Below are 18,653 nucleotides of genomic sequence, written 5' to 3' on the forward strand. Positions count from 1 at the left end.
CGGTGCACGCAACTTGAGATTGCCATATGTTGAGAATATACGACATTTGAAAGTCTGACCAACGTAGTTAAGAATTCATTTCTCACGATCAAACGCAGGCGTTATCTTGAAAATTATCATGATGTAAACATAAGGATTGACACAGTGATTTGACATATGTAATAGTTGATCATGACTTGACTATTAAATTATTTGCGTTAATTAGACCCGGCGTTGTGGTAAAGATTATTGTGACAGCAACAAACTTTTCAGTACCATTGTTATTAACATATTGAGTTGTAAACTATGTGTGTCTAAAATGTTCTCGATTGGAAAATTATTCAGCCTTGGTACAAACCACGCAGTGTATTGTGGATATCAGGAAATATTTTACAAATGTAATTGTCTGCAGTAAACAAGACTAAAGATGAAACAACAATTTCCTTTGTTGAACAATAACCGGTGCAATACCTTATTGTCGGTGAGAATTGAAACACTTTCGCGCATTACCTGGTGTCAAGATATCACACTAGGTGAATTGACATACCACCATTTGATTAATGCTTAATCCGTTCGCGTCATTTCACACACACTTTGATCATTACAAAAAAACAAATTGGAATATGTTTGCTAGGCACCACCTATTCAACTATACTTGAGTAATACAGAAACCTCTCAGCATTAATAAAATCGAAATGTGCGCTACACTGAAATCTACAAAATGTGTTTGTATTGCTGTTCGTAGTAGTGATATCGATTTGAACCTCCATCATCTAACCAAACTACTGAGAGTCGTTGTCAATTTACATGACGTTCACTGATTACATACTAGAACTATTTGTGCAACGCACACGATCAGAGAAATTGGACATTTTTCCATTGCCATTCGTCAAAGTAAATGTCGTCACAATAATCAGTCACTAAAAGACCATATACTTGTATGTGATTGAATCGCCGACAATTAACTCGGTAAATCAAACCCCTGAGAAATTTCACTCAGTCATTGGATAGGAAACAGCGTCGCTTAATCGGTGTGAGTCGTTTTTTCTAAATACTAATCATATCTGTCCAGCCAAGAACAATTTTCACTCACTTGGGTAACGAAACCAGTGCCCAATATCAATACAAGATATTTTCGTCACACAAAAATAATCAACTTCACTCGATATTCCCGTACTACGAAACTGTACAAAGGTTACATGTTTTTGTATGACATGGAATTAATACCGATCGAAGTAACCGTATTGGAAATAACTTTTAAACAAACACACTCTACGTGGTTAACATTCTCGTCGATTCTATTGTGATTAATGTATACTTCATGTGATCTGGATTCATTTCGATATGGCTAAACATTCAACCTCGACGGATACGAATTGTCACACACTCAAGTAATATCATACCAAATAGTTATTTACAAGACACAGAAAATTTGTTATGGTCGTTTCGACTTTATTACTGGAGATACTCATCACTTCGCTTAATACAATCTAGATTTAAACTCCATCGAACCTTTGGTGTCTATCGTTTTGCTGGATACGAATTATGTTAGTCTAAGAGTACACAATTTTCACTATCTTGGGTTATGAACTCAGTGTGTTAGCGATCATTCAATATTTTGTAGTATCAACTAGCTACTTCGTAGGATACGAATGATCATCCTCACAACTCTTACAAAAGTACGAAGGATATTTACATCACACAAAGTAATCGACTTTACTCGATATCCTCACACTACGAAACTGAATGGTTGGTTTGACTCTAGAAACTGTTCTGATGTCACAAGAACTTTTTCATACGAATGGTTACGTATCTAAATATTCAAATAATCCAACACACGACTATAGTACTTACAGAAATATCATAGTTCTTGTAACAAAGTTGTATAAGTATAATGTTTATCGTAAGTCCTACATAGCCATGATATCCGTCCGAGTTTGACTTTTAGAAAACATTATACTGACATCGCGACATCTTTCGAAATTAAAACCACGGTGACTGCTTCAGAGACCTACCAATGATATTGCAGTAATACAGTTACTTCCACAAAAGAGTATGTATTCGACTTGCTTACCACAAATCTAACGCACAAAACAATTTATTTTACTAACGAGAAGCGCCGAGCCTCACATCAAAACAACTAGAAAGTGGAACTATATTAAAAAACGTCGCTAACCTTTGTGCACCAGCTGTAAATCACACAAGCAACATGTTTCAAGATTCTGGTTATTGAAAAACGTTAAAGTGTTTCTCCTGCACCAAGTCGTTATGTTGACGAAAGGGTATATTGTAATACCATGATCGATTTGCATTCGTTGGTCACAAACTGTCACTACTCTAAATAATTATTTTTCACTCAAACACAAAAGCATACTCGTCGCCAATCGTTTTCATCAAGCACGAGTTCAAGAAGCTTACTTACTACGACATGAATTGTTATTTTTATGTTGTGTAAATAGGTAATAATTTATTTTAGTAACACTACATCAACATCATCGAGTTGTGCGAATAGATTTACATGTGGTTTTAATCGAAGTACACAGCACGGTCTAATGTAGATTCATCTCTATTGTACAGCAACTCGGTAATCGAAATGCATTAACATTTAAACAACGATCTTGGTTCGTCACGCGAAAAATATCTTTACTGTCACAACACTCTGATACTCTGTACAAGATGTGTAAATCCTTTTCACACTCATAATAATACACTAACGGGATACCGACGTCAAGCAACAACGTTTAACAACATCACTGACACTGAACATACGATACCTGCACAAGTAAAAATATCATTTTCACCAGGAGGTCAGCCGTTACTTGTGTACAATTACGATTTTCCCTTGGGGGTTTAGCGTTACCCGAGTAACAAAACCATTTTCACTTGGAAATATATGTTTTCCCTCAACAACAAACGTTTTTCACTTGGAAATATATTTTTTCCCTGGGTAACAATCCTTTTTCACTTGGAAATCTATTTTTTCCCTGGGTAACAATCCTTTTTTCACTTGGAAATCTATTTTTTCCCTGGGTAACAATCCTTTTTCACTTGGAAATCTATTTTTTCCCTGGGTAACAAACCATTTCCACTTGGTGGTCCGTCGTTTACCTGAGTAAAAATATCATTTTCCTTTTGAGATCCGACGTTTACCCAGTGTAACAATACATTTTCTCTTGGCCATCTAGCTTTTCCTAAAGTAACAAAACCATTTCATTTTGAAATCTGACAAACACACCTGCCAATTTGGTATTTGTTGTATTGACGACAGTTTGAAATAGATTACAACGAACAGTGACGGAAATGTACACGGACTACCAGTTTCAAAGTATTCCCACATCAGTCGTATCACATCAATATCATCGGTTAACCACATGAAATAACAATACGCCGTTGTACACGGAAATGCATGTTTTGGAAAATTGGACAATAGGCTTCGATAGGTCTGTGATGTCCGGGTTCGTACTTTAGTTTTTGCACAGAGTCCATACCTCTTAATAAAACACCACCTCGACTTTGGTACCTGGCTGGTACATGGATAACGGTGGTCGGAAATCGATGAATATAGGTTCTCGTCGTGCTAACAGTTCCGGGCTACTTGTGATTTTTCTCACACATGTTTACTATATTGTGTCACTCTTTATTGGTCAATACATATCCCATCGTTCAGTCTGAAATCGGAAACCCGAGCAAGTATTAACCGGATCCGGATATCAACTCTGAATCAAAAAACCAATGAAACATGTCACACCCTGTGTTTCCATGGAAGTAACAAGACATTACACATCAAGTATACTTCGCGATTGTTCATAGATACCAAGTATTCGCGTAAACGAGGTGTGTGACATTACATACATCATGGATAACATCATGGCCGGCATTACAAACATCATGGATGACAAATTCATGTTCTCAAGTCTCGTCATGAACCGACTCTGTACATTCAATGTGGGGTAGAGGACTTGGAGACAGACAAACACACATATTTGACCGTAACATGATCTAAGCACGAACCGACATGTATTCAACTTGGAGAAAAATGAGTCGCGTCGTATTTCACGAGATTACATCCCCTTTTGTGGTTCACACCTTGATTTTGCTTACATCGTGATCCAGACCTCGGAGTGTAGTAAAATCGGGCTATGTAGTTTAATTACTTGCTCACTCCCTGTGTGTTGGTGGTGGTCATACCCTGCAAACTTTTTTTTTTCTTAGAACGTAGTGTTTCGCCTTACATCAGTTGGTTCAATGTATGTACCGAGTTGTGAAAGCTGCCGCTGTTTTGACTATGCGTCACAATCAATACTAAAACGGGAATTCGTTACTCGTTGAAACGTCGCAGTCAGACATCGTTAACAGCGATTCCGCGTATGGAAATCTTAAATTCGATTGCGGTTTTGTAATGTAATCCGGGTTACTGTGTTTCTGTGGTGTGAAGACTAAATTCGTGTTGATCCCCCCTGCAAGAGTGCGATGTCTATTTCACACCTAGAGTTATTATAAAACGCATCTTCGAAACCATTGGTCTACTTCATCTGCTTGCATGTCGAAACGGACCATAACCACAAGACTCTAACCCACCACATTCGTGGTTTCAGTTGATCGTATCGAAGAATATCATGTCCATCCGTTTTACCACCCACAGATTTCTCCATCCTCACACTTTAATGCTAAGACACAGACAAGATGCGGTTGTGGAAATATTGAAAATGAGAAAGCAGACCTTGGTGTCATTTGATTTGGATTTTACACCCGATGAACCCCTCATTCGTACTGCGCATTGGGGTGCGGATTCTATCGTCGATGTCGATGGAAAAGAAATGTACAGATTTGTTGGTGTCGTGGATATTCAACGAAAATCGGGGTACATGATTGTACGCGGTTACCGTATATGACTGTGAAGATATCGCTATACATAACGTGCTGTTCACCGTATCGATCGCACCAACGAATATCCATGTAACGGTCAAATATGTGTGTTTGTCTGTCTCCAAGTCCTCTACCCCACATTGAATGTACAGAGTCGGTTCATGACGAGACTTGAGAACATGAATTTGTCATCCATGATGTTTGTAATGCCGGCCATGATGTTATCCATGATGTATGTAATGTCACACACCTCGTTTACGCGAATACTTGGTATCTATGAACAATCGCGAAGTATACTTGATGTGTAATGTCTTGTTACTTCCATGGAAACACAGGGTGTGACATGTTTCATTGGTTTTTTGATTCAGAGTTGATATCCGGATCCGGTTAATACTTGCTCGGGTTTCCGATTTCAGACTGAACGATGGGATATGTATTGACCAATAAAGAGTGACACAATATAGTAAACATGTGTGAGAAAAATCACAAGTAGCCCGGAACTGTTAGCACGACGAGAACCTATATTCATCGATTTCCGACCACCGTTATCCATGTACCAGCCAGGTACCAAAGTCGAGGTGGTGTTTTATTAAGAGGTATGGACTCTGTGCAAAAACTAAAGTACGAACCCGGACATCACAGACCTATCGAAGCCTATTGTCCAATTTTCCAAAACATGCATTTCCGTGTACAACGGCGTATTGTTATTTCATGTGGTTAACCGATGATATTGATGTGATACGACTGATGTGGGAATACTTTGAAACTGGTAGTCCGTGTACATTTCCGTCACTGTTCGTTGTAATCTATTTCAAACTGTCGTCAATACAACAAATACCAAATTGGCAGGTGTGTTTGTCAGATTTCAAAATGAAATGGTTTTGTTACTTTAGGAAAAGCTAGATGGCCAAGAGAAAATGTATTGTTACACTGGGTAAACGTCGGATCTCAAAAGGAAAATGATATTTTTACTCAGGTAAACGACGGACCACCAAGTGGAAATGGTTTGTTACCCAGGGAAAAAATAGATTTCCAAGTGAAAAAGGATTGTTACCCAGGGAAAAAATAGATTTCCAAGTGAAAAAAGGATTGTTACCCAGGGAAAAAATAGATTTCCAAGTGAAAAAGGATTGTTACCCAGGGAAAAAATATATTTCCAAGTGAAAAACGTTTGTTGTTGAGGGAAAACATATATTTCCAAGTGAAAATGGTTTTGTTACTCGGGTAACGCTAAACCCCCAAGGGAAAATCGTAATTGTACACAAGTAACGGCTGACCTCCTGGTGAAAATGATATTTTTACTTGGGCAGGTATCGTATGTTCAGTGTCAGTGATGTTGTTAAACGTTGTTGCTTGACGTCGGTATCCCGTTAGTGTATTATTATGAGTGTGAAAAGGATTTACACATCTTGTACAGAGTATCAGAGTGTTGTGACAGTAAAGATATTTTTCGCGTGACGAACCAAGATCGTTGTTTAAATGTTAATGCATTTCGATTACCGAGTTGCTGTACAATAGAGATGAATCTACATTAGACCGTGCTGTGTACTTCGATTAAAACCACATGTAAATCTATTCGCACAACTCGATGATGTTGATGTAGTGTTACTAAAATAAATTATTACCTATTTACACAACATAAAAATAACAATTCATGTCGTAGTAAGTAAGCTTCTTGAACTCGTGCTTGATGAAAACGATTGGCGACGAGTATGCTTTTGTGTTTGAGTGAAAAATAATTATTTAGAGTAGTGACAGTTTGTGACCAACGAATGCAAATCGATCATGGTATTACAATATACCCTTTCGTCAACATAACGACTTGGTGCAGGAGAAACACTTTAACGTTTTTCAATAACCAGAATCTTGAAACATGTTGCTTGTGTGATTTACAGCTGGTGCACAAAGGTTAGCGACGTTTTTTAATATAGTTCCACTTTCTAGTTGTTTTGATGTGAGGCTCGGCGCTTCTCGTTAGTAAAATAAATTGTTTTGTGCGTTAGATTTGTGGTAAGCAAGTCGAATACATACTCTTTTGTGGAAGTAACTGTATTACTGCAATATCATTGGTAGGTCTCTGAAGCAGTCACCGTGGTTTTAATTTCGAAAGATGTCGCGATGTCAGTATAATGTTTTCTAAAAGTCAAACTCGGACGGATATCATGGCTATGTAGGACTTACGATAAACATTATACTTATACAACTTTGTTACAAGAACTATGATATTTCTGTAAGTACTATAGTCGTGTGTTGGATTATTTGAATATTTAGATACGTAACCATTCGTATGAAAAAGTTCTTGTGACATCAGAACAGTTTCTAGAGTCAAACCAACCATTCAGTTTCGTAGTGTGAGGATATCGAGTAAAGTCGATTACTTTGTGTGATGTAAATATCCTTCGTACTTTTGTAAGAGTTGTGAGGATGATCATTCGTATCCTACGAAGTAGCTAGTTGATACTACAAAATATTGAATGATCGCTAACACACTGAGTTCATAACCCAAGATAGTGAAAATTGTGTACTCTTAGACTAACATAATTCGTATCCAGCAAAACGATAGACACCAAAGGTTCGATGGAGTTTAAATCTAGATTGTATTAAGCGAAGTGATGAGTATCTCCAGTAATAAAGTCGAAACGACCATAACAAATTTTCTGTGTCTTGTAAATAACTATTTGGTATGATATTACTTGAGTGTGTGACAATTCGTATCCGTCGAGGTTGAATGTTTAGCCATATCGAAATGAATCCAGATCACATGAAGTATACATTAATCACAATAGAATCGACGAGAATGTTAACCACGTAGAGTGTGTTTGTTTAAAAGTTATTTCCAATACGGTTACTTCGATCGGTATTAATTCCATGTCATACAAAAACATGTAACCTTTGTACAGTTTCGTAGTACGGGAATATCGAGTGAAGTTGATTATTTTTGTGTGACGAAAATATCTTGTATTGATATTGGGCACTGGTTTCGTTACCCAAGTGAGTGAAAATTGTTCTTGGCTGGACAGATATGATTAGTATTTAGAAAAAACGACTCACACCGATTAAGCGACGCTGTTTCCTATCCAATGACTGAGTGAAATTTCTCAGGGGTTTGATTTACCGAGTTAATTGTCGGCGATTCAATCACATACAAGTATATGGTCTTTTAGTGACTGATTATTGTGACGACATTTACTTTGACGAATGGCAATGGAAAAATGTCCAATTTCTCTGATCGTGTGCGTTGCACAAATAGTTCTAGTATGTAATCAGTGAACGTCATGTAAATTGACAACGACTCTCAGTAGTTTGGTTAGATGATGGAGGTTCAAATCGATATCACTACTACGAACAGCAATACAAACACATTTTGTAGATTTCAGTGTAGCGCACATTTCGATTTTATTAATGCTGAGAGGTTTCTGTATTACTCAAGTATAGTTGAATAGGTGGTGCCTAGCAAACATATTCCAATTTGTTTTTTTGTAATGATCAAAGTGTGTGTGAAATGACGCGAACGGATTAAGCATTAATCAAATGGTGGTATGTCAATTCACCTAGTGTGATATCTTGACACCAGGTAATGCGCGAAAGTGTTTCAATTCTCACCGACAATAAGGTATTGCACCGGTTATTGTTCAACAAAGGAAATTGTTGTTTCATCTTTAGTCTTGTTTACTGCAGACAATTACATTTGTAAAATATTTCCTGATATCCACAATACACTGCGTGGTTTGTACCAAGGCTGAATAATTTTCCAATCGAGAACATTTTAGACACACATAGTTTACAACTCAATATGTTAATAACAATGGTACTGAAAAGTTTGTTGCTGTCACAATAATCTTTACCACAACGCCGGGTCTAATTAACGCAAATAATTTAATAGTCAAGTCATGATCAACTATTACATATGTCAAATCACTGTGTCAATCCTTATGTTTACATCATGATAATTTTCAAGATAACGCCTGCGTTTGATCGTGAGAAATGAATTCTTAACTACGTTGGTCAGACTTTCAAATGTCGTATATTCTCAACATATGGCAATCTCAAGTTGCGTGCACCGAGTAGTAATTACTTTATGTTACACGGTATACCGAGTAGTAATTACTTTCACAGTTGAACAAAAAAGACGAGTTGGCGGTATATGACTACAACCGAACTTGCTATGGATTTTAGATTGTAGCGATTGTATGTACTTGCGTAATCTTGACTACTTTCCATACGGATACTGGTGAGTTGATTGGGTGAGTTACAATCGGATTTACGTGACAAGGTTTTTCCTTGTTGACTCTTTTGGAGTATGGTAAGATGTTAAAATGTCGAGACGTAATACTATTTCCGTTAACTCAATTGCAACAAAAAAATAACCAGACAACTTGTTCAAGGTTTCGACAAATAGATTGAAATATTCCGATTTAACTCAGCGCGTCGCAACTAGATCGTGGTATGCACAAGTGGTTGTCAAGTTAGAAATATTTACAACAGGTGGTATTTCATTGACTGACTCGATTGTGTGTAGTAACACATTAAAATATCGCGATAGTAATTACTGAAACTCTATTGGACAAACGGAAAACTCAGTCGTGAATAGAGTTGTAAGGTTTCATTACTTGTTTCAAATCTAATTCTAAATATGACTGGATTGAAAGTTGGTAGTCATGTTTGTCAATTTATTTCAATTCAGACTATGTCAAAGTCCAAATATTTCATTTTGGATTATCTGAATTTACCTTTAGTACATCCCGCGAATGGATTCCGACACCGCACTATAACATTTTTGATATGGACTCAAGGATTTTCAATCGACAATGCCTGAATTTTTTTGGTAATGCTAGAGTTGGCAAATGATTAGTTGCGTGTTTTTGTTAAGCGTTTGATTTCTCAGTATTAAATACAATTATTGTATACTTGTTATTCCTGATTCTCATTGAGCTAGTTGGTATTGATTCTATAGGTGTGAAAACAGCGGTGCGGAATGTGTGAATAATCCGATGCGGGCTAATTTTGGCGTCAGTAATATTCAGGTTACGTTCGATTCAACAGATCGCGTTAATAGGATTTGTCAAAGGATTTGAGTTGGGTCGAATCAATACATTCAAATACGATTCAACTTGATTTGTGTAGTGAGTTTCAATTCAAGTTGACAAACTAACGCATTGATTGAATATTTTCATGGATCTTATCACGCAACTAAAGTCAGCCACTATTCCGGAGGCGTGAAACATATAGCGATCGCGGGCAAATGACAAATTGTTGGTTTTCGAATCACCGTCTGCGACGGATCTGTGACAAACTAATTACCGAAATATTACCTTGTGAGCGGGCATGAGGGATTGCTATGTCTGAAGCATTATCCGGTGAGTGGTCGTTGGATTTTAAAATTATATCACACCCTTTTGAATAAGCGTTCACTTCACAAAGGATTAGGGTTAGAGCGGAAATAAGTGACAATTTGTCGCTATTCAAGTTACCGACACTGGCGGTCTGTTATTCGTTACTTATTAAATCTTACGAGTGAAATCAAGTTCTGTGCCAAACTGCTTACGAAAATTTCACCGCGTGAGTGATCGGTATGGCTATGACACCAAGTCGTGAAAGATGACTATGTCTGAGGTGTTATCTTGTGGGCGATCGTAGGATTTTACAAATATTTCACATCTTTTTGAAGTGTTAGTTTGTGAGCGTGGTTATTGTTGATATTCGAATCGCCTTCTACGCTGGCTCTGTGATAATCTAATTACCCAAACATTACCATGCGAGTAATTCCTAGATTTTGCAAACTATTTTCACGTCTTTTTTGTTGAAAGTACGACATTCCACCCGCAGCCTATACCCGAAAGTACGAATCATCGCCGCGTCCATAAGAATAACGATATATCATTGTCGTACTCGCCGTAATTTGGAATATACACATTAACAAAGGACCAATCACATGACTATTTACTTGATACATATTCAACACGGAGTACGACATGCCAACAACGAAGCCGCGTGCGAGCGATCCCTATACTGAAAAGGGTTACCGTGCGACCACAAGACACAATAGCCGCTCGCCACCGCACCCATAAGACATAAAAGCCGCTTGCCACCCCGGGTTTCCCAGCCGCTTGCGACCCCGCCCATAAGAAATAAGAGCCGCTTGCCGCCGCACCCATAAGACGCAATAGCCGCTCGCCGCCGCGCCCATAAGAAATAAGAGCCGCTCGCCACCACGAGTTTTCCCAGCCGCTCGCCGCCGCGCCCATAAGAAACAATAGCCGTTCGCGACCGATCTATACTACTACTTACGTGAATATTACAAGCGAGCAACACTATTCGTGTTCACCAGGATGAATTAATATAGTTTACAAGTTTTAGTAATATAATCAAGTATAAGTGAAAACTAGGTTTAACACATGTGAATGTTTTTGTGCTTGACTCTCTTGTGTGTTCTAACACGGTAAAATTTCGAGGTGTGATAATGATAGCATTTTCAGAAACTCAGTTGTAAAAAAATAATTATAGACCAGATAGAGTTGTGCGTTTCAATGTTTGTTTCAAATCAACGAGTAAATAATCCGACAATCAAGCGATCAACATTCCTAATATTATTGATATAAGACAGTACCATGTTTACGGACTTTTGAATAATATTATCTTGATGTCAAGGTGATAAATTTACGCATTCGGATACGATTCAACTTGAGTTTTGTAGTGAGTTTCAAGTTGACGAAATACCACCGCGATTGAGTATTATCATGATTCTCGTTCCTCGACTAAAGTCAATCGCTATTCCAAGGTGTGAAAACGAATCGCCGTCTACGACGGTTCTGTGACGGGCTAATTACCAAAATATTACCTTGTGAGCGATCGGTATCACTGTAACACCAAATCACGAGGGTCGCAATGTCTGAGGCATTATCCTGTGAGCGGTCGTAGGATTTTAAAATTATTTCATGCCTTTTCGAATGAGCGTTAACTTCGCAAAGGATTACGGTTAGAGTAGAAATAAGTGACAATTTGTTGGCATTCAAGTCCCACCGGTGGCAGTTCTGTTATTCGTTACTTATTAAATCTTACCGGTGAAATCCAGTTCCGTGCCAAACTATCAAAATATTACCTTGTGGCAATCGGTATGTATGTAACATAAAGTCGCGCCTGATCGCTATGTCTGAGGTGTGATATCGTCAGCGATCGCGGGATTTGCAACCTATTTCACTCCTTTTTGAAGGAATACTTGAATAATTTTGGTGATGATAAAAAAGTTAATGATACGATTGTGCGTGCTTTTGTGAAGAGTTTGATTTCAGAGTAATAAATACAATGAATGTATAATGTGTATACTTGTGATTCTTGTTGTGACTGTGAACAGCAGACTATTCTATAGGTGCGAAACAGCGGTACGGAAGGTGCGAATAATCCGAACTGAAAGTATTATCCAGCTAGCAATCAATAGCGAGGAAAGACTTAGAACACGATCGGTCATTTGTCACGACTGAACTATGCCATCATATATAATAATTTTCGATATACACATTAACAAAGGCTCATTCACATGACTATCTACTTGATACATATTCAACACCGTGCGACAGATGCCTATACCCGAAAGGGCGATTCACGGCCGCACCCATAAGAACACATGGCGAGTCACCAGAGACCGCGTAAGAATACATGACAGGCGAATCACCGCCACCGCCTATAGCAAAAAAGGCGAGTCACGACCACGAGTTTTCACGGCGAGTCACCGCCACGAGCTATACCTGAAAGGGCGAATCACGACCGCACCCATAAGAACACATGGCGACTCACCGCCTAGAGGGGGGTCTAAAAAGGCGAGTCCCCACCCCCGGTTTTCTGGCGAGTCACCACCCCGCCCATAAGAGCCCCATGCAAAAGGGGGTGTGGTCACGACCGATCATCTATACTACTACCGCATACGCAGCGTAGATGAAACTCCAACACTCAGCCGAGGTCGGACTCGAACTCGAAACTCATGAGTGCTTAGCTCCCATGAAACCTATCGCGTGATTTCGATGGTCAGCATAGTTTATGTTGCCTTGTCGCCTTCGGAGCCAAAATTTTCCATAATGCATGAATGAAATAGGTTGTAATTGCATATATATGTCCCTATAAACTTTTTATCCTCTCAGCCCAAGTAATCACATTTACCAGCAGCGCTGAGTGAGCTGTTCTAGTGAAAGATAAAGCCCACGCAATTAATAATTGAACATATATTCGGCGTGCCCGTTGGTAAAATTAAATCTTTACATGTTATTTTGTTACCCTGTGTCCGCTATATAGTCAAAAGTTATTGAAACGCCTTAACGTATTAAACTAAAGTAAGCACAGCACTATTCAAAGTTGGTATTTCGCCACTGGCAAATAATTTTCTCTTATCGATGTTATTTGTCCGTGGGGTGCAGATTGCGATGACATGATAATTCGGCACGAGCGATAAAAGCACCTATTTACAATTAGACTTATATACATCGAAGTTTACGCTCAACATAAGGGCAATTCTCCTCAGCTAAGATTTCACGCTGACAATCTTTTTGACACACTTCTCGGAGTCCCATAATCACCGGAACTTCCTATGTCTTCGTTCATCGTGGCGTGGTAATGGCCGACGCCGAAATGTATATTTCTATTTTATATAATTTTGCGCATTCTTCCGTGGGGGAGTCGTTAGGACATGATGTTTAATTTATGTTCATTCATCGAAATAATTTAGGGCATCCTCCGAGCTGACCGATTGGGGGTTTGGGTTGCAGGAGTTTCGGTCTTGGTAAGAGGTCAAAGTTCAGTCTGTCTTTTTGAAACTTTGGTATTGGAAATACTTCGCGCATTAATCGCGCTCGAGAACCATTCGTCTATAATAAACCATCTAATGTGTGGTATATTAAGGGTCAAATCAAGGTTGTTATATCAACAATCGGGTACGGTCTCATACCCTGTGGTTCGAATTCTCCCGAATTCACATCGGTGATTGGCAATAAGGAGAAATAAATGGTATTGGATTTTGTCTTAGTGCTTTGTGTAACTATAAGTAACTGAGAATAGGATATCTATATCTGCTCAAATTGAATTTAGTACTGTATCCAGTTATTATTTTAACATGAATGTATTCCAAACCAGCAACTCATATTATATAACGTTCATGCGAGGTTGTGAACCACAACACGAGATATAGTGTCATCCTCTATGATACGATGACGAAATATTCTGACGATTTAATTTTGTATCTCTCAAATACAAGTATAGTTAGTTATTCATTTCGTGCACAAAGCTTCAAAACATATTTCATGTACTAGGGGCTGTTACTCTCAATCAAAGTATACAGTGCCTCCTTCTTCGATTTTCACACGCTGTGGGCTGCGAGTAATAATACATAATTTGAAACATTTCGTTGAAAATAACCCTAGCAAGTAAGACGGCAGTGATTTAAATAACGGGAAATCGGCGATCTAAAAGTACGCGCAATTCGTTTTATATGAATTATAATAACCCACTACATTTATGTAAACATATGTAGCAAACATCGTAGCGTAGCGCGACCAAAAATTTGGGCGTTTGGCATGTTTTGTGAAATATTTATTTGTTCTGAATACTCATTAATAATAAGTCCTATACAACCACATCATCTACGGCATTTTTCTTCAGCGCCCCCTTATCCCCACTAAGCCCAGCGCCCCCCATATCACCCCCTTAGCGTTTCCGCCCCCTTCAGAATCGTCAGCGCCCCTTGGGGGACGCTGGTGGCAAGGTTAAGAACGACTGATGTACACGATACCTAGCGGAGACTCTGGCCACAAAATGCAACAATGCTGAAGTACATATTAGCGTTTTAAACGTCGCTAAATGTATCAACTGAGTCAACCAAAGGATATAATACTCCCATAAAATCATTATCTTTAGACGCTTCACCAACAATTTCGACGAGGACTTACCAGGGAATATTTGCTTACCCTTTACCGGTCTAGGCCAGACCGAACAATGTATTCGGCGTCTGTGTATTGCTACGTTGATATTGAGCACAGTGTAAAATGGGTTTCTATACTTGCTACCGATATTACCCCATTAACAAGTTATGCAGCAGCAGCCAACATCTGAATCGAACGGATTTGGTTTTAATGATGCAGTAAAGATATGAAGTCAAGGTTGAACCCGTAGGCCTTCTGGAATCATTCGCTGACAACGTATTTCGCTCACGATGTTGTGTGATTGCGGGCCAAGCTCACAGCAGAGTGTCACTTTTGAGATTGTCAAGGTGCATGCCTGTTTTGTGTCGATTTTTAATGCTGCCAGCGCCATGCATAGAGTAGCCCGCAGTTGAAATGCAATAAATTTGAACCAAATATGTTATGATAAAGGTAAAATTGTAATATATGAAAAAGGTTCACAGTGCAGAACCTACCTATTATGTGTTGTGAACGCGAACCTCTAAATCTCCGATTTTCACTCACAGAACGCGAACCTCACGTTCACACCATCCCTAGTATTCTCCACTGCGGAGGCCTTGAAACCTCGTTTCGTCGCATCACAGCATACGAAACATGTTTATTATGAAGCTACAAATTACCGTTACATGTCGTGAACAATTGACAATATTATATTCTTTGTGGTAAGATAAAATCGCATATATGAGCTTTCCACATCCTTCACGCTGTTATTTAGTCATAATGAGTGATACTAGATTACTCAACTCGACTCGAATATTAGCACTCAATTCACAATCGAATCACTCAGGTACTCGATTTTGCCCAGCCCTAGTATTTAGATGCGTTATTTAACAATCGTATTTTATCATCCAACCTACCGCCTAATTTTATAGCAAGCACCCACCAATGCCCCATTTCATGGCCAGAGCCCCCTTCACGCTCACGAACGCTCCCAGACGGGTGATGGCGGGCATTATGGGAACCGTGGCATTAGAAAGTACTTTATGTATTGGTATGGAAGGCGAAATGAAATGTTTAGTAACAGATAATTACGGAATTACCGTCTATTATTTGCTGGTTTGATTAGTAATACCTTTAAACGTCAATGCAATGGTTTTTGGCAGAGCATTGTGTCGATAAGACACACTCGATAAACTGGCAAACATATAAATTTATCGCCTAATTAATTTTCGTTATATTTTCATTCAATGATTTCGATCTAATCTGTCGAATATTTTAGTTGACTGTACGAAATTAATGCCAGACATTGATGCTAGCGATCATGTGATATTACTGATAATTTTCATTTTCATCATTGAGCTTTCCCGAATGTCGATATGGGATGGTGCGATGACGCCAGATGTCTACGGGGACGTTGCTGCTATTATCAGCATCACGGGATGTTCGACAATATATTTTGGAGAATGCGATTTGACGAAACAGAAGTTTTACAGTTTCGCGGACACTGGCTATGATATTCAATTACATGTAAGTTGGTAATTTTGCTGATAGATTTGTTTTATACAAATAATTCCTGTTTTGTAAATAAGTATAAAGAAGTAAATCGATCTTAAGCTACATTGTTATTATAAAGCAATTGGAAATAATATATAGGCCAATTCTTATTTCATAGCTCTCGACACTGCACATAACCGATGTGAAATTGCCAGTTGAATGTTACCGCGTAATAGCATATACACTCAAGTGTCTCAGTTGCCAGGAGATAGTGTTCGATGACTGCGAATTGACGAGACGGAAGCTTAATAAATTTTACATCGGTTGTGAAGACAACGATCTATCTGTAAGTTCATTCAATGTACATAAGACTCACATTGCTTATATCACCAGTGCCTGCTATGGCGATTGCGACTAACTGACTGGTTTGTTTGTTTGTTTTGTGGTATTCAAGGTGTTTGTCAACTACTATGGTCATTTACACTAGGCCAATATTCTTCATTTTTTCCGTAACGGCCCACGTCTAGGCTTATTGTAATACACGCCTTACGCAGTCTAGATATAACTCCAACACTTAGGTATAGGGATACTGCAGTCGGCCGAGGTCGGACTCGAACCAGCACCTATTGGTGTTACAGCAGCGGATTGTACCGCTGCGCTATCTCGCCACCACTCGATTGACTGGTAGATCGAACGGTCTTTACGTCAGACTTCGAAATCATACCAGCAAACCACGCAGTAATATTAATTACAAAATATAATGGGTTCATGAGTGATATTGACAGTAATATTTTCGCAGATTGGCATATCAAGATAACTTCTGGGCTGGAACAGTAATTGGAACCCTGCCAAATAGTGTGTACACCTGGTTACGAATAACACAAACAAAACTGACGTATCGTAGGTGACCCGTGCACTCAACTCATGTAATGCTTTTGGTCGCTGCGAGCAAAGACCACATCTGAGGAACAGTTTAAAAATATCGTTGGCTTTATTGCAATGCATTCATAAAAATTGAGATTTGTTTGGGTAGCCTAGTACATCAAATATGTGAATGAAAATGACATTAGTATCGAGTGGTATGCTAATCCGTTCTGAATTCGCCGCAATCGATCAAAATATTCGTACACTATGTTGTTGGGTCTCCTAGAATAATGTCCGATGCAATCGGAAGTTCACTGAAAAAGCCCATGACGAAAGAAAATGTAGTCTAGAGCAGGATATATGTCCAATATTTCAAACATCATCCTTTTTAGTTGCCTAATCGAAATTTCAAACACTACCGTAATTGTAAGATACTAATAGACATTGTACTTTGTTCATGCTGTCGACGTAAGTCTCCTTGACGTATTTATATGCTTCCTTTGCCTAATTCGCAATCTGGCGTCTACACTTCGTACGCGTTGTGAGGAACACAATATATTTACCTGTGAAGGGGGACGTTTGGACTCGGTTCATAATTATTAAATCGCCAGTGGGCATTCCATTCTGGGGACCTATTAGTTCGGAAGGGGCACATCACTGCAACCATAGATATTTGAATTATATATTTGTGTAACAAATATATTTCCATGTAAACACAATATACCGGTAACGGTTCCGCATTGGCGTTCTCGCTTCTGTGAATACCTACTCTGTTGGTAAAGCTTTCTATATAACCATGAACTCAGTGTGAAGATTTTGCCTTCCCGAAATCGGGTGTCAATGTCACCGAATTGAGTAACAAATAGAGTGAAACCATAAATCCGTAGTTCGATGGTTCTAATTCGGCCTATGAAAATGAACATGGCCGACATTTGGTGTCTTGGAGGATTATTTAATGGATGTATTTCCTGCCAAAAAATCTCATCATTTGCTACAAATGTGCTGGATAATATATTAATTTTGTAATCATATCAGCATTGCTTCATCGGCCGGATAAAATCGTTTGGCGGGACAGATGCTGCCCGTGGGCCGTATGTCTGGCACCCCTTGTGTTGTGGTGTAGTTTCATCAGATTTGGATGCAATATTTCAATCATATTAAGAAAGCCATGTCCTATTCTTTATTGTTGTCCAGATTTCTCACGATTCATTCATGTAGTTATCATGCAATTCACTGCATACGTCGAAACGATATTGCACAAAAGCGAACGAAACTGATATACATTACAACCCAAATCATAATTACTTTGAAATAAAATTGTTATATATTTGTCTCATCAAGTTTTCGGATCTGACTATCCTCGATAGTTTAATGCCTCCAGAAGCTTACTATAACGTCGGAGCTGTCGTAAAAGCCACCAAATGTGCTGATGTGTATTTCGGAAGATGCGATTTGTCAAGAGATAAATTAGAACGCTTGGGTATGGGATGCATGAAAAGCCGGATCGTGGTAAGTCGGGCAATCTTCTTTTTCATATCATAGCAACTTCCATGACAGGAAATAGAGTGG

At 38.7% G+C, this 18,653-nt stretch overlaps 1 protein-coding gene across 1 annotated transcript in view; it reads left to right on the plus strand.

Moving 5' to 3' along the window:
- LOC145441344 (uncharacterized) overlaps positions 1-16,638 on the plus strand; it is a 147,391-nt gene extending 130,753 nt beyond the window's left edge. Inside the window, exons 19-20 of the mRNA XM_080319192.1 lie at positions 16,086-16,253; positions 16,399-16,638. Of these exons, the coding sequence (XP_080175318.1) occupies positions 16,086-16,253; positions 16,399-16,638 (408 nt within the window). The remainder of the gene's footprint in view (positions 1-16,085; positions 16,254-16,398) is intronic.
- Positions 16,639-18,653: the final 2,015 nt, after the last annotated feature.

Source organism: Botryllus schlosseri, chromosome 1, assembly GCF_051294905.1.
Source record: "Botryllus schlosseri isolate E-star chromosome 1, Bs_hap1, whole genome shotgun sequence".
Classification (NCBI taxonomy): domain Eukaryota; kingdom Metazoa; phylum Chordata; class Ascidiacea; order Stolidobranchia; family Styelidae; genus Botryllus; species Botryllus schlosseri.